General features: G+C 40.5%; 1 protein-coding gene across 1 annotated transcript in view; it reads left to right on the top strand.

Moving 5' to 3' along the window:
* Positions 1-17,379, top strand: part of aven (apoptosis, caspase activation inhibitor) — a 37,085-nt gene that overhangs the window by 17,772 nt on the left and 1,934 nt on the right. The window contains exons 3-5 of the mRNA XM_044377114.1: positions 14,842-14,912; positions 15,851-15,946; positions 17,000-17,294. Coding sequence (XP_044233049.1) covers positions 14,842-14,912; positions 15,851-15,946; positions 17,000-17,294 — 462 coding nt within the window. The remainder of the gene's footprint in view (positions 1-14,841; positions 14,913-15,850; positions 15,947-16,999; positions 17,295-17,379) is intronic.

Genomic DNA, 17,379 nt, shown 5'->3' with positions numbered 1-17,379 from the left:
TTAACACCGAAGCACCCCAGCGCTGTGTTTGAGCCCCCTGCTGTACTCCTGTACACACACGACTGTGTAGCCTCTTTCGACTCCAACACCATCATCAAGTTGGCTGACGACACAGCTGTGGCGGACCTGATCACAGATAACATGGCAAAGGCCTACCTAAAGGAAGTAGAGGACTGGACCCGCTGGTGTCATGACAGTAACCTACTTCTGAATGTCAGCAAGACCAAGGCGCTGATAGTGGACTTTGGGAAGAAGCAGGGAAGAAACTATGCCCCCCTTAATATCAATGGGTCCTCGGTGGAGAGGGTGGACAGCTTCAAGTACCTTGGTGTCCACATAACTGAGGGCACGACCTGGGCACGGCATACTGACTCAGTGGTGAGAAAGGCAAGGCAGAGAGTGTTTCACCTCAGGCGCTTGAGGAAATTCTGGGTTTCCCCTCAAATGCTGAAGAATTTCTACTCCTGCACCATCGAGAGCATCCTGACAGGGAACATCACTGCCTGGCACAGAAACAGCACCAAATAGGACCGCAAGGCCCTGCAAAGAGTGGTTCCTTTGGCTGAACATACAATAGGTGGTGCTCAAACCTGCCTAAAGAATATTTACACAAGGCGCTGCAAGAATAAGGCTAGGAGAATCATTAAGGATCCCAACCACCTGGATAATGGCCTTTTCTCCCCGCTGCAGTCAGGAAGAAGGTGTTTTAGGTATTGGATATTTATATTTAAACTATTTTTAATGCACAAATTTAAGGAACTGGTGGGATTACATTTCAATGTGATTGTACCTCATATAATTAAATGTGATAAATAAACTTGATTCGTTGACCGCCAAGCCTCAGGCTCGCTATTGATTATCAGGAGAATGCAATACAAAGGATATGAGGTATTTGTAATGTATCCCTGAGGGATTTCATATAATGAGGCATACAGATACAGATATGACAGCTCGATTTCTTTAGTTTGGGCACATCACAGGCTTCCACCTACACAGTTGGCCCCTGTGACATCAGCACTTTAAGGTGCTGTTAACCACCACTGTTATTGTGAATAGAGATTACCATTGGCTTAAGTGATTGATGGGAGAACATCACAGTAACCATCAATTATTAGCTTCTCATTATTAGTTTCTTACAAGACAGTGGATTTATTTTGCAACTGAAATGTCATGTATTTTATCAGTTGCATCAGTTCAGTTTTTCAAAAGCGAGAGGAAGGAAAAAACAGGAAAAAGAGATAGAAAGTAGTGTTTCATTCCATCTATGTGCTATTGGGGAGCGAAATAGTCCTTGCCGTTGGATAAATGTGTCCTCATGCTGAAGTGATGGTAATTTGATGCCCTCACAGTTTTGGAGGAAATGTTGGTGATGGGGCCTTTGTCTCAATGCCATCCTCTGTCTTGTTTGGATCTTTGGTGTCTGGTTTGGGATTTTAGTGTGAGAATCTCTTGAGGCTTACGGTGTCCCCCAGCTGATTGCCTTTTTGTTTGGGTATTTCTACAAAAAATGAGAGTCACTTCAGTATGACCAAAAGTTGCAGAGAGTAGTTGTATCTTGGAGTTTGTAGGTGGGGTCTTGGCATAGGGCGATTGGGAGGAATGGCCGGCCTCATTGAACCCAATGCTAGTAATTAGCTGCCTATAACATACACCATGTTTGAACTTCAGGAATTTCATAAATATACCTGGTACCAAACCACTGTATGTCAAAGTTGGATGATTGAATTTGAAGTTGTATCATCTTATTTGCAATTGTATGTTTTGGACACTCGAGTGAAGACCGGAGAAGAGCTGTCTAACTGGTCACCTACCTGGGTAAAGTGACAGGGACGCCTGTTGGACAAAACCCAGTAAACCTAAACATACATTGAAGGTGTACTTGGAATATGTGGCTAAGTGCCTTGTCCATGAAGTCCTGCATCCAAGCAGTGGCTAGATGGTAATCTTTACCTTGTTTCCAGTTATAGAAGAAATACAAACAGGACAGCAATGTGCAGGTATTTTATGTTCTTTTTTTTTTTTTTTTTTGCAGATTTTTGTTACCCAGCACCTGCAAAAGTTAGTGGATGTGCGTGTGGCTCTTGATGATATGATGGTCATCTGTGCCTGTTGTGGAAGCACAAACAGTGAAGAAGGCCATCGAGCTCAAACACAAGGCCTTTCTTTCCCCATTTCTCTGAACAAACTAAATGAAGTAGTCAAAATTGTCAACAAAATACAGAGAGTGGAAAAGATTCACCCTGAGATACTGATACCTAGCAATGTGACATTGAAAAGGGAACCAACTGTGTGCTCCAATTATTGGACTATCTCACTGTACAGCCTCCCAAGGAAAGCTTACAGCAGGAAACTGGAAAGGAGGCACTGGCCAGTTGTTCAACTTTACAATGTGGCTTCTGTTCTGGTTGTGGAACAATCAGCAGTATATGGATTTTGGCTTTTCTCAGTTGGGTGAAACAAGTGGAAAATTACCTTTTAAACCCTTTAATCCAATGTATAAGTGAAATCTAGTCTTCTCTTATTATCTGTGTGCAGCCGTCAAAGCTGTCAAAATATTGATATTGAGGTTGACTATTGATTTTTGTCCACAGATGATATATTATTGTGTCAGAGCTGTATGTTCAAATAACCTTTAATTCCCAAAAGCTCAGCCAATTATTTCAGAAGAGTGCGGTTTAGAAAGAAAAACTAAATTAGTCATTTAATGGTGTGATTCTCTGCCTCAATTAAAGATAATTGCTTTGTGTGCTTCACACCTCCCACACTGTGTTGCTTGTCCTGTGGTAAATAACAATAGCCATGCTGATAATAATGGCACACAAAGCTTTCCACCAGATGCATGGCTTCCAAAAGCATTTGGTTGTCATCGTCCTCCTGCCTCAACAGTTTCACATTTAATGTCACGTCAAGCTGCTCATTAACTGCAACCAACCAAACGTAACATGTCATCAGTCAAACGGCCTCTATTCAACAAGTATTTGAACAAACACCAAAGAGTGTGCACCCAGTTCTCTGTAAGCAGGCATTACATACATGAGCAAAACAAGATGACCCTCGTTTAAAAGTAGCATCTGAATGAACTATTACCACTTAGACCACTGATGTAATATTCTCTTCAAATTAGATAGTGTATCCTACAGGTTCATGAGGGATCAGTGACATTTGATAGACAGATTCTAACTGCCCCTCCTTGAACTGGCCCCATTATTCAGGTTTGAGAGTGTCTCTCGTTCCTCCAAAGTCCCTAAGAGCCTGCCTTTTGAATATGAATGTGACTTCAGTTTGCAAATGGTGGGACTAAGATGAATGAATGTCATTAAAAAGCTCCAGCTGGAACACAAGCACTGTGGTGCATTTGTGCTTCAGCATCTCAGCAAGACAGTCTTGAAGAAGAAGGCTAATGGGCTCTTTAATTTATGAAACAGCTCTTGTTTTTATCCGGTCCAGTTTGTCATTTTGCAATATGGCAATCCTACATTCCAGAGTAAAAATATGAGCAAGGAAGTCATAGAGAATAAGAAGTCTGAGAAAGAGATAGACACCTGGGATCATTTAGTTGGACATTTATTCACTGACCCATACTTTTTGACCTTTCTCTGGCTGTCCGCTGTCTATTTGTGCTATGTGGGCATGTAGATAAAGTTGTCAATAGCCCATGAATGCAACAATGCATCTAATGCCTTTATGAATCAAAATGAAATGGTTCTTCACATTAGTGCTGAATAGATTTTAAACTCGCAATTGACATCTTCTTGTAATGGTCCTCAGTTGGCATCTGTAAGACTACTGAGTGATGTCGATATCACACGGGTCCAGCAAATGTGTCTCTGGGTCATGTTAATTTGAGGATGTGTTAGTAAAATGTTACCTCCCTGTGGGCTTATTGACTCAAGTTGTTGATTTCCATGATGCAACCTCTCTGCATGTGTAATTTAAGGATCAGAAAAGCTTTGTTAAAATGTTTGAAAGTAAGTGTTATTTCAAGTGTAAATCTGTGCCGTTATCCCAAGGTGGTGAATGCAACTTTGTTTGTTTTCACATATGTTGTCCACTATGGTTCAGTGGTTGCTGTTCAAGTACAGATATATTGGTATTTATCTGATTATCTGCTTGTAAGGAACAAGAAATTGCAGCACAGAAATGCCAAACATATGTTTGGGGTGACGTAGAAACCATGTTCCCATACATAGTTAAGTTCATTTAAGAGCAATGACAGGTATGTTTGGTTTTGTTTTTTTAATTTGTAAAATGTCCCGCTCTGTATATGCCTTGGTCACAACTCTTTGATGACCAAATTTAAGGAATCCTTATCAAAAAATTGGATGTTTTAAACTCTCAAATATTGACATCAGCCTCAAAAATCCAGTATCAGTTGAAACATTTAGTTGACAACAATTTTGATAATCAATTAATAGTTTATTATTTATATTTATTTATAATATTCATAATTGTAAATGCATTTTTAATATTTATAGTTTTGTCATTTATTAAGATAAAGAAAAACAAAAAAAATGTGAGGATTTGCTGCTTTTCTCAGTTTATAAATGTAAATTGAAATAGAAATAATATCATATTTTTGGGTTTTGGACCCTGAGTCCATTTGAAGATGTAATTTCGGGCTCTGGGAAATTGTGATGGGGATTTTTCACTATTTCACAATTTTTTGACTTTACATGAACTAAACGATTTATCAACTAATAGAAGAAAATAATTGTCAAATTATTTGAAAATTAAAATGACAATATTTGTAGCCTTAATAGAAGCTTGAACTCATCATTATCATCATGAAACCTACCACCACACCACCCGAGACTGAGGGCTTGGACACATTTGTTCATTCACATTGTCTTTGTTTAGCTACGAGCACAATGAATGATTCCACAAACTGTATTTGTCTTGAAGTGTGTCTTTACAGAGTGCAGGTGGCGGTGGGTGTTTTGTGTCAGACTGCAGCATTATGATTCAGGCAGACTCCAACAGTTTTGAGTGTCTTTTGATGAATTTTACTACAAGAACGGGGAAACTTGGTATTTCTGGAGTGAGTGAATCACCGGGGTGGCTGGTCTGGATATCTTGTTTGGATTTAAGCACTGTGGTGGCTGTCACATCTCATCCGCTCGAGTCTTCAAAGGATTGAAACATTCATGCTTTCTGGCAGTTTTGTGCTTATTTAAGGCAATCCACAGGTCTTTATTTAGCTGCCAGTGGGTGCATTGTTCTTATCTTCCTGCGGCCTTTGAGTGCCTTTTTGTAAAGAGAGAAGAAATGCTTGCAAGGCTTTTTGCCATCCCTTTCCCATTGATTTAATGAATTTAACAAAGGCTTGATTCTTGGTTCTGTTTTCAAATTTCTGTTTTCAATTGTGTCTGATTCTCATTTATACGAAGGTGAATAACAGCATCATCTAAATAACAAAAAGGTTGAGTTGTATGCTCTTGATGCATCTGTGTTTTTGCATCAAACAATTCAGGAGTAGGCTGCTTTTTTCACACACATGGACCCCTTTTTAGCACAGTGTTGTTTTTTATTAGTGGTTTACAAGGGGTTATGTGATATGGTTTTTCAGGGCTGATATCAGCACCAATTATAAGTAAGGAGACCGATAACCGATATTTGGAACCAATATACATTTGCAGTAAAAATGAAAGTCTTGGTGTCAAAATTTAGAATAACACAAACTCCAACACAAAACTTTATTGAAATGCCTTTAAGCATGTAACATGTAACTCATCCTCAAGACAGACTTTGGCCAATGGCTCACCTGTGTGGGGCCCTAGCAGAGACCTCTATACGGCTACGACAAGTTGCCTTTCTCTCGGTTGCCTTTTGGGGGTTCTGTTTTCCTCATGGGTCCCTTCTGCAGCAGCCTGCTCTTCCTCACTGGCTCCTTCTTTTTGACTAGTCTCTTGTGTAGCACCTTCCACATCCTCTTTCAGCCATTCTTTGGCATTGGTCAGTATAACGCCAGAGGAGAATCTTATAATTCGGATCTAAGAGACATGCCAGCACCACAGTTTTTGTTCCTTCTAGTTTTGAGAAATGTTTGAGCAGGCTTTCCCACATGACTGGCCTGAGTGTTCTGATGCCTTGTGTCGAGAGCCCTTCATCATCTTGAAATAGCATCTTCAGCACGGTCAGACAGGGAATGATGCGGGACGCTGATGAATAGTTATGGCTCACCTCTAGTGTCACTTCCTCCATTGGGATGAGAGTTTGGACCAAATTGGACACGATGTCCCACTGGTGAGCAGCAGGACATGCAAATCCTCCATGTTCGCTGGAGTAGATGTTAAGCTTTTGCTTGAGCACTCTTTGCAGCATGTGCTACCTGTTGAAACAGCCTGGATTAGTTTGTGCTCTGGCAGGCCAAGGTCCCTCTGAATGTCCCTGGAATGCTGCTTGGCAAGAATTGAAATGAAATGACCTATATCAGGATATGAGATTTTGGTCATATCGCCCAGCCCTACCATTGGCTACCTATAACGTAAAAACACCAACTCATAAGGAACAGTAATGTCACATTTGCGATATGGTAGCTAAAATAAGTTCCACTAACGTTACTCAAAGATATAGCTATTGCTACATCAAGAAACTCTATAATCTTGTTAGAGTTAACTGTATATCACTGCAACAAAATGCATTATTTGGACATTTTTCAGTGATGTAACTAGGAAACTGGGCATACTTGTCATCATAGAAATAGATCATAAAATTGTGGTATTTTTGGAATTTCAGCTAAGAGGCTTGCAATGTTTATTGCAACTTCACTACAACTCCACTCGCTCACCAGAGCTGCTCCAGTCTGCAAATACGTTCCTCTGTCTAAAAAGGTCAAAACTCCAGCAACACTTGTAGTATATAGAACAACTTTATTACTTGACCAACACATTGAGAATGTTCCGTTGTGCCTGTCTGTAGCACAGTAGCCTTCAGTGTTGATAGGTCATTACTCATGACGTGTAACCAATCAGATTGTGCTGTCAGTGGGACATTGCTCAAGACCACAGAGCGATGACTACAGACAGACAGAGGCTGCATCAGTGCCAAATAGCGTATTTTTAAATTAATTTATTTTATAGGCAATCAGATTTTTAAAAAAAAATAAAAAATTCCGATAATTGTAAAAATGCTGAATTTCGGATCCGATAACCAGCCGACCACTATTGTTTACTCATCTATTCAGCCAATCTTATAGCTGAGGCTGCTTGCGTCTGTGTAATGAGAGACCCAGATGTGGCGGCACTCTCAGTCTGATGGTTATTTCAGCCGCAGGGACCAGTACTGGGAGGTTACATGTGAGCTTAAAGCACACATTCATTCTCACCTGATTAGCCTGCTGTTCCTCATCAGCTCTTTGTTGGTCCAGAGCATGGCTGTGTTACTGTAGACAGCATGAAGAGAACAGCTATCGTTCAACATTATTTGTTTGATACAGAGGAGTGATAATAGATTCTTATCTCTGAAACCGATGAAATTGATGAATTGTAGTAGAATATTCATGTGCCTCCGCTAGTAGAGGGAGGATTTAGTACGCCACATATTTCTTTTGATCAAAGCAATCCCTCATTTCATGTGTACCTTGAAAAACAACACACACTGCTACCTAAGGACGTCTAGGAAACAACCTAATGTGCAAATTAAACTGGACGTCCACATCAGATGTTGGAATATGATCGATTAGATCCCAGGTAAGTGGTGCCTGAGCCACAGCCTCTTACCTCGGAACAAGCTGCAGGCCAGTAAAACACATGCCTAATGAGAACAAGGCCTCGGGTGGATTGGAGCTGTTCTGATATGACTTTGACATAAACACAGCCCCACACAATCACCATTAAAAGTTAAGAGTAAATAGCTTCAGCGGTCTTTATTGTCTCGCCTGGTTTGCTCAGGATTTTAATTGCAATTAGCGCAGACAGTGATTTATCGATGCACAGTGGATTTCAGCAACGTGTCGTGTTGGGCTAATTGGTTTGGTTAAAAAGGCGTGACAGGGAGCATGCTGGAGGTAGTGTAGCTCTCGGAAAGAGGATCAGCTCCACAGATCGCAACAAGTTTCTCTGAAACAGTCTTCCCTGTATTTTGTCTCAGCTCTGTGTATCTTTTTTCCCCATTTTATCCTTCATCCCTTCAGTCTTTTCCTCTTTTTTCCTTTTCTTTCGTATATGTTCCATCCTGTCCCTCTTCTTAAGGTTGCACAGTATAGTAATAGCACTCAATTGCTCTTCAGTTTTCAATGAGCCGTCTTGCTCCATCTCCTCTCTTATTGAGGATCTGCCACGACAGCCAGTTTAAAAGAGAAGTAATCATTCACTGATCACACACCATTACTCTACTAGCAAATGGAAGAGGAAGGGGGAGTGGGGAATGTGTGTGTTCCTCTTCCAGTCAGATAAAATATCAACATTTCAGTGCAGCTGTTACTGGAGACTGAGCAGCGATACTGTTGCTCCTTATATGTCCCTCCTGTTTCTGTTCAATCAATCACCGCTCCAGGAAAGAAGACTAACCAAGGTTACGACCAGACCGCAGCCGTATACAGCGAGTGGACTGCCTCTGTGCAGCAAACTGTATACCAAAGGTGTGGCCCAGTCAGCAAGGGTACACCCTTGTTGACTGGGCCACGCCATCACAGATGCACATGGTGGCGTGTGCAGCTCTGTGAGCTCAGCAACCGACAGGGCAACGGCAGCATGCTCTGGCAAACAGGATGAGAGGGGTTTGGCAGAAACACAACCCAGGATACTTTTTATGATCGTATTTGTATATACACATGATATTCACTGTAATTGTAAACTAAACTAAATATTAATACCAACTTCCAGATGTTGAGTTGCCCATATTAAGTAGCACAGTCCTCATGTTAACAGTTTCAAAGCTTCAAATTCCTTCTCTAACTGAGGCTCTTTAGTTTGAAATGGAAATCAGTGAGGGATAATCGCTGTTAGGGCTGCAACCAACTATTATTTTCATTATTGATTCATCTGTGGGTTATTTTCTCAATCCATTAGTTGTTTGGTCTATAAAATGTCAGATAATGATGATAAATGTCGATCACCTTTTCCCAAAGCCCAAGATGTAACCTCAGTTGTCTTATTTTTGTGCCAACTAAGAAGTCCACAACCTAAAGATATTTAGTTTACTGTCATAGGAGACTAAAGAAACCAGGAAATTTTTTGAGTCATTTCTTCTTAAAAATATGATTCAAAGTGATGAATGGTGATTCATTTTCTGTCCATCGAATAATCAATTAATTGACTAATTGTTGCAGATCTAATGGCTATAAACGAGAGCTTATGTAATAGATTTTGGTTAGAATTGCTAATATGTTGTGCGAGCATTGTGAGATTCCCTCCAAGATTTTTTTTTAATTAAAATTTCTGCAAAAAGAGATTTTTCATTTTCCGTTTCCTGAGGTTTGGTAACTGGTTTCTTGGGAAACCAACAGGTAAATTACGGCTGATTACGGGCTATTAGAATAAAGAAAATCTTCCCTAATTATTTTCCCTAATTTAGGGACAAAAATCTTCATTGACAGTATCACATTTATAATCTGTATCTGCTGGTTCCAACACTTTATTGAAGCTATGTCATACCTACATTGAGTGATGTAGTGGGTGAAGAGTAGAACCCAAGATGCAAGTTTTTCAGTGTGTCTGTTTGATATGTTTGTGTATGGTGAGACTTCAGGTGTAAAACAAGACTAGGTCAAAACCTATTGTATGGCTGGACTGTGTACGGTCAGTGTATGAAATTGTAACCAATGTGCTACAGGGATAGTCAGTGTTAGTGTCTATAATGTGAAATCCTGGATATTAAATGTTCATTGGAAATTTTTTGTAGTGGTCCCAGTAATATTTGTTTTTAAAGTGTACTGAAGTAGCATATCACATGACATGGTTAAGCTACGTTTGAGTTAACAACAAAAAAAAAAAAAAGAAGACCCCCCCAGGACATAATAAAAACTGATTGCGCCAATTTATTTTGAAAGAGCAACAGCCAATGGGGAAACTCCAACACTGGGCCAACTGACCAAGGGTGTAACTTCATCACTCCGTTCCAGCCAATAATAAAACCCTTTAGAAATTATTGTTTTCATTATCGACCAACAGTCTAAAACCCCAAAATATTTAATTTAAAATGATGATAAACAGAGAAAAGACTGAAATTAAAACAGTTTCACATTAATTTTCTATTGATGGACTAATTATTTCAGCTTTAATGATTGGACTCATAATGAGGAGATAACAAAGATATAAACTCCTTTACTGCTAAAAAAAACCCCAGTTGTTCTGACTCGTCATAAACTTGCAGTAAGCTTACAGTTTGTATGCATTTCCTCGATCCCTCACCCTGTTCATCGTGACGTGATGCAGATCCAGCGTGTCTTATCTTCATCCTGACTCCGCGCCAGTTCTAGACAGTCTCGTAGAGCAGAACGGAGGAGAGGGGTGAAGATGAACAGCGCCGGGGTGAGAGCAGAGTGGAGTTGAGTGGAGCAGGAAAAGAGCAGAGCGGAACAGAAAGGCAGGAGCGAGGCCAGCGAGAGCGCACAACACATCCCGATATAAAAGATGAGAGCGGGACTCGGCATTAGCGAGCCATAGATAGCTCAGCGAAGCCGGGGTTGCAAGCAAAAAGCCACATTTGTTAATATGGGGTTCAGCCAGCAAGATGTCAAGAGACAGGATACCACATTATACAGGAGTTACACAATGCCAGCCGAGCCACTTAGCCCACAGCATGAGTAATGCAGTGTTTATTCACTGTGGAATAACTCACTGAGGTTTACCGGCCCAACTGCCACTGACGCACTTAGACAATCATTTTAACTATGAATTGATCTATAATCAGTTCCGTATAGTGAGGTCAGGAGCTTTACTGGCATGCAGTATTATCATTGTATATTTACCAGCATTCCCACACCTGACAGGATGAGACTCGAGAGTTTCTTGGATATGTGAATTGTTTGGGAATGACAGGAAATGTCTGGAAAACTGTGGAAGAATTTGCTGATAAACACATAATGACATAAATGGAAATGGTGGATAACTGCATTTATTTGCAACTTTTTCATTAATTATTCATTCATTCATTTAATAGTCTGCAATTAGTTGATACTCTGTGTTATGGATACATTTCAGTCATTACCAAGGAAGAATTTGGGTTTGATATCCAGCTCTGACTACAATCTTTAAATCTAGCTGTATGAACAGTGTAAGTGTTACTTCTTAGTGGAGTGTCTATACACAGTTTTTACATATAGGAAACCACATGGCCTGTTTTTCACACAGATTTATGATTTGAAGTGACAGATCCTCTGTAGATGTCAAACTCTGCTCTTAAAACAGTGTCAGCCAAGACCGCGGAGAGGATTTAAGTCTCAGATCTGTTTGGACGAGCAAGTATGAAGAGCTTGCTTCGCTCTCTCTCTCTCTCATTCTTTCATTTTTCTTCATCGCCTTCTCACTTGCTCACTCCTTTTTTTTCTTTTTTTTTTTCTTTACTCCTCCTCCCAACCCGTCGTCTTGTCTCTGTCTTCTGGAGGTTTGACAGAAGTGTCTCTCATCCTTGCTGGCAGCTGTTGCCATGGTTGTGTCAGCGCCTCCGAACTACCTGGGATGGTATTTCCATGGACACAGATCAGGATGACACTGGGCTCCGGGGTGTAGGAGGGAGGCGGTTCACCGGTGTCAGCAATTCTGTGTGTTGGAGACCGAATGAAGGAGACAGAGCAGGAAGAGGAGGAGGAGGAGGAGGAAGAAGAGGATTAGGATCTGAGAAGATATTAAACAGAGAGTATCAGGAGCCGGAAAAAGAGTGAATGTGAGAGTGAGAGGCCGGGGTGATTTCCTGTAGCCACTGCTGAAGGGTAATTTCACCTCGATGCAGGTTTCCCATTTACCTTTTAACACAGAATCATTCCATTTAGTTTCATGAACAAACAACAAAGCAAGAGAAATGAACAGAGGCAACCTGAGGACGTCATGCACTAAATCCTGGAACTGCTCCGTTAACACTGGAGTGGAGATGATAACATTTCAATGACATGATTATACAGGTTTTCTCTCACTTCATGATAAATCACAAACTATGGCCTAATTGAGAAATGGAGTTTTTAATGCACTGTTCTCTGATTCCATTACAAGCCAAGAATCACTGGACTTTTTAGACTGATACTGACATTGATATTTTAGAAAAATACAAATCCTAAAAAGAACAGTCAATCACAGCTTTTAATCAACACCCACATGGCAGACATCAAAGCCCATTATACGTCTTCAAATCTTATTAACAGAGCGATAATTTCCAAAATTACCATCAGCACACTTAGAGGGCCCAAGTTTAGCGATTGAGACCATAGTCACTCATGGAAAAAACTTATTAACTTAGTATTTCTTGAGAGAAGTTGGTGCGTTTTGAATGGGAGTCAATGGGAGTCTGGGATTTTTTGGAGCCAGCATCTAGTGACTGTCGGTGGTTTTGCACTTTAACGAACTTCTGCATTGGCTTCAGTCTCAAGCTGTGTTGGTTGCCAGTTGATTAGAACATCATGGGCAATGTTTTCAAATGACCCCCCCCCCCCCCCCCCCCCCTCCTAAAAATACTATATTAGAACAACAAAAAAGAAGAAAGTGGAGGTCAAATATTCATAATTAACTGTATTTATTTCTTCAGTTTCCTGCAATGTAGAGTTTCAGCGATTATTCAGTTCATCAATTAGTTAGTCGATTGTTGTTGAACTATTTTAATAATCGATCAATCGTTTCGGATGACAGATATTTTTCAAGCAAAAATGCTAAACCTTCTTTGGTTCCAGCTTCTCAAATGTGATTTGCTGTTTCTGTCAGTCATATGTGTCCGTGAATTGAATATCTTAAGGCTTTTGACTGTTAGGTCATAGACATATGCAACCTGTGAAGGTTCATATTATTACATGCATGTGAAAACGAGTATGTTGACAAAGAAATTAAGGCTAATGAATAATTCAACTGGGTTTATTAGTGACCTAACAGGTGTAGGAGGTAATGTTGAATAAATTATTGTAAGTGTAGGACAAGATGCATCTCATTTGCGTTTCATTTTAGTGTGACTGGCCTCATGTTCGCCTATGGATTATGTTGACCTGTTTGAAGCTTTGTCGATGTTATCACTCAGTAATGCTGCCATGTTTTCTTAGTTTGAAGGTAAGCTGCTCAGAATATTGTTAGTAAATGATCTGTTTAAGATACTAGCAGCTCTGAATCAGGTGTGAGATCTGGTTTTCGATTTCCTGTCCACTAAAGTCAGGTTTTATATGTCCAGATTACCTGGGAAGGTGGAAGTGAGTCGATCTTACCGATATCAGACACCCAAGGCCGTTCAGCATAAAGGCATCCACCCCCTCACCCGTCACATAAAGCTGACATTTCCATTCCCTTCTCTTATCTGTCTGCCTCGCAGTCATTGTAACCTCGATAATGCTCCTATTCATAAATCATCTTTTCTCTGCCTGTTTGACAGCAGGCCTGCAGACAAAAAGCCCTCCCGCATTCTCTCCTTTTTGACCCCCGTCACTTCCCGTACAGCAAAACAATCAAGGACAACTGCAGATGGTAGCGAGCATCCCGCCTGAAAGACGGCGTGTCTTTAATATAACCCACACAGGGCAGAGGAACAAAGTGAGAGGCTGTGACTGACTGTGGCTCCTCTGTCAGGTCTCCCACTGACTGTCCATCTGTGTGTGGCAGACTGACCTGTGTCTGCTGTTTGTGACTTCACCCTGTAAAAAAAATCTCTGATGCTGAGCAGGTGAAGCAGCACTGGAGGATATCAGAGTGCTTTGATTCAAACCAGTGAGATGAAGCCTGTCGTGGGTTTATTTTTCTGCTGCTGGCTGAGTGGCGACAACCACTTAAACTGCTTCAGGAAGCAAACTCTGCTGTTTTCTGAAAACCAGAAAATTGTTTTTCACCCAGAGTGCACTAAAAATAATTTATAGGGCATGAGTTGGTGGCCTGCATTCATGTATGCATTTTTTGATAAGTAGTAAAAACGTGTAACAGGTTAAATTCTTTAAACAAAACAAGAAGAAGTTCTATTTATTGGGGAATATTCACCCTAATTTTCAAAATTTGCTTGATTGATTATTCCTTTAAAAACAATAAAGCAATTCCCCACCTTTGTTACTTCAGAAAAGAAAGATCAACTACCTGTTGCGTCAGCGTCATGTAGCATTCGAGAATTTTTACATCCATGTTTGAACAAAGTTAACCTTTCATTACATTCACATCTGACTATGTGTGTCCTTGTCGAGCAGATGTGTTGGATGTTGTGTTGTGACTCAGCACTCTTCATACTCAGTTTCCCTCTGTGCCTCTCTTATAACACAAGTTTTCTCTCGTGTTCGTCTGCAAACTGCCGATAGCTCTGAAAAAAATGCTAACATGTCGAGTCTGTCTGCTGAACGCGTGTCACCGCTGCTGTTTGTGCTTATTAATCATGCAGCTTCAGTGGAGAGCCCTCAGGCGGTTGGTGTTTTGGCAGCAAAGTGGCGCCACATGTTAGCACTGCTTTAGCTCTCATACTGATCAACTGTTTACACAAAGTTATTGCCTGCTTTCCAGAGAAACACTGGTTTACCATTTCGGACATCAGAGGTGTGAAAGCCGTTCACTCAGCTTACATGAACAAGAGAATCAATCACACAAAGCCTAGAGATGTCTTTGTATTTAAAATAAATGAACAAACTGGGGATAAGTTTGGATTCAAAGTGGTATACCAAGGCTCTAGTTACTAATAATACTGTAGGGAGTTGACCATAGCACTGATATGTCAAACTCTGTTTCTGTGTGTTTTTCTCAGGGGATTCGTTCACTCAATTCCGGTTTTCAGATGAAAAAGACTGGGAGATGGATTCATTTGCAGCCAATCAGGTAAATCTATATTCTGCCCTGTCTCCACCACTCTGTATTGCTTCTTTTTCATTCATGGATTTAACCCACTTTGTGAAGTATGGATCCCTCAAGCAGGCATTACATCCGGGTTGCACAACAGTTACAGTAGGAAGCAGCATGGCTCTATGGAAGGTAATGTCTGATGGGCAATTTGTTGGTCAGTTAACCACTTAAGTCCAGATAAACTGTAAGAGGGATTGGTATGAAATTTGGAGCAGATATCCACAGTGCCCAGAGGACTTTCCATTTATAATATATTTATAATTTTGTACAGATATTTATGGTTCCCAAACAGTGAATCCCTCTGACTTTTCCTGATTTGTTTAATCTAATGCCATCATCAGGTCAAAATTTTAACTTGTCCAATGCTTTGATTTATAACCAAATACCTGCAAAACAAATTACCTTCCCATCAGCTTCAAAATGAATGGCCACCACACAAAGCAGTGAAACAAACAGATTATGTAATGGTTCCTGAACTCTTTCTTCTTCTTGTGTAGTCAGAACCACATTGTTTTCTTTCACTTGTGTACTAACGCAAAGGAATCCTGACCTATTCATGTTTGAATAATGATCCCAATATTTTACTGATATTATGACCTCATGTCAGTGTTTTTATATGCCCTATAAACGTGAATGGCTATCACTGACTGACTGACTGACTGAGGAGTCAGACTGGGGAGTGTCGCCACTTCCTGTAGCCGCTGTTTCATATTGAAATCCTTCTAGTGTTTGATACACAGTCCAGCTATATACTAGCTATATCCTGAAGAAGATCCAGTGGAATTAAAATGTGTCTGTAAATTTTAAAATAAAAGCTACTGTTACAGCTTTATACACATTCAATCTGCCCACACAAACACATGTGGAGCCTGTTTGCAAACCGCTGCGGTTAGACTTTTTTGTTTTCTCTCTAGATGTCTGCAGTGTTTGTGGACCTCCCTGCGCTGGCCCAGAGCCTTCAAGAAGTGCCTCTCCATCAGAGACTGAACCTGGAGGCTGAGCTGGTTCAGGTAGGCAGTTTGACTACTGCACATATGCCCTCATCATTAGACTTCCAGCAGGCTGTGGTCACTTGAAGCTCAAGAGAAAATTCTCAAGAATCTTAATTGTTAAGAGTTCAGCTGTCTTGTCAGGGATTGAACTGAGAAAATCAATTACTGCAAAATTAATTTCTATACATTTCTTATAGAAATAATTGGATATTTGCTTTTTCCTGGTAGTGTGTGAAACATTAAAGAGACTACAGACTGGATTCCCTAATGGAGATTAAGCCTAGTCTGAGACAAAAAACAAATCAATAGCAACAAATCCTTAGACAAGGATTAGGCTAAATCTTTATCCAGGAAACCAGCTCTTAGGATTTTAAATTTAAAACCTTTGTCATCATTTTGCTGTCCTGTACAAAACCAAACACACTTTTGTACAGACCAAATTTTACTGGCATTTGCTGCTTGGAAAATTCTAATTTCAGTAATTGGCTGCAGGATTGTACCTCACAGTATGTCCTGTCAAGAGTGGATTACAAATCAGGCAAAGTCAGCAAATGCCCCAGGGCCCAAAACCCCAAGGCGCCCTAAAAGCCAGCCAGTGTCATTTGATTTGCTGTAATTTAATTAGTTGTGCATTTGTTTTCCAAATTCTGCAACATGCTTCACTGAAAGACAATGTCAGTTGCTAAAGGCAGAGATTAATTCTGCATCATAACCTATACCTTACCTAACTGAATTCTAGTCTTTTTTTTACCTTTTGGTACCATGTGTAAGTGGGGCAGATTTCTAAATAAAATTGTAATAAATCAAACGACTAACTAAGAACTAACTGACATTCAACAAACACAAGTAGAGCAAGTAGTACTGGTAGTTTGGATTTCCATGTGAAATATGTTTTGTCTTTGTTTTTGTATAGTGTCACTTTATTGGTGTTTGGAGGTAACAAGGTGCATAGTGTACAGAACACAGTAGGGAATGGGGTCGTTAGGGGCCCAACAGCTCCTTTTGCCCCATACTGGGTTAATCCAGCCATGTTTCTTGTTACAGCCATTTACACTTACCCTGCTGTTTCAGGTCTCAACACCAGTAGAGTTGCCCACTATGACCCTCGCACCTAAACAGGAGATACCCAAAACTGCCACATTCACTCCACCGTCCGCAACTTTAAAAGTCCTCAGCACCAACCAGAAAGTCCCCGTTGCTTCAATCCCAGTGTCAGGATCAGACTCTCGGGTTTCCGTAAGTGCCGCTGAGCCACAGGTGGATGATGTTGATGAAGAGCTGGACCAGCTGCTCGGTTTAGAGAAACCAGTTTCAGGAGACCAGTCTGTCAGTGTTGCAGACGAGAAGAGTGATGGTCCAGAGAAATGTGAGTACATTCAGCATGCTTTGAAAATGTGATTATATTCACTATATTTCTCCCAGACTTAAATACACCAAAGTCGTCAGAACTT

Source organism: Thunnus albacares, chromosome 16 (assembly GCF_914725855.1).
Source record: "Thunnus albacares chromosome 16, fThuAlb1.1, whole genome shotgun sequence".
In the NCBI taxonomy this organism is placed as follows: domain Eukaryota; kingdom Metazoa; phylum Chordata; class Actinopteri; order Scombriformes; family Scombridae; genus Thunnus; species Thunnus albacares.
The sequence above is the reverse complement of the archived record's forward strand: the minus strand, read 5'-3'. Positions and strand labels throughout refer to the sequence as shown.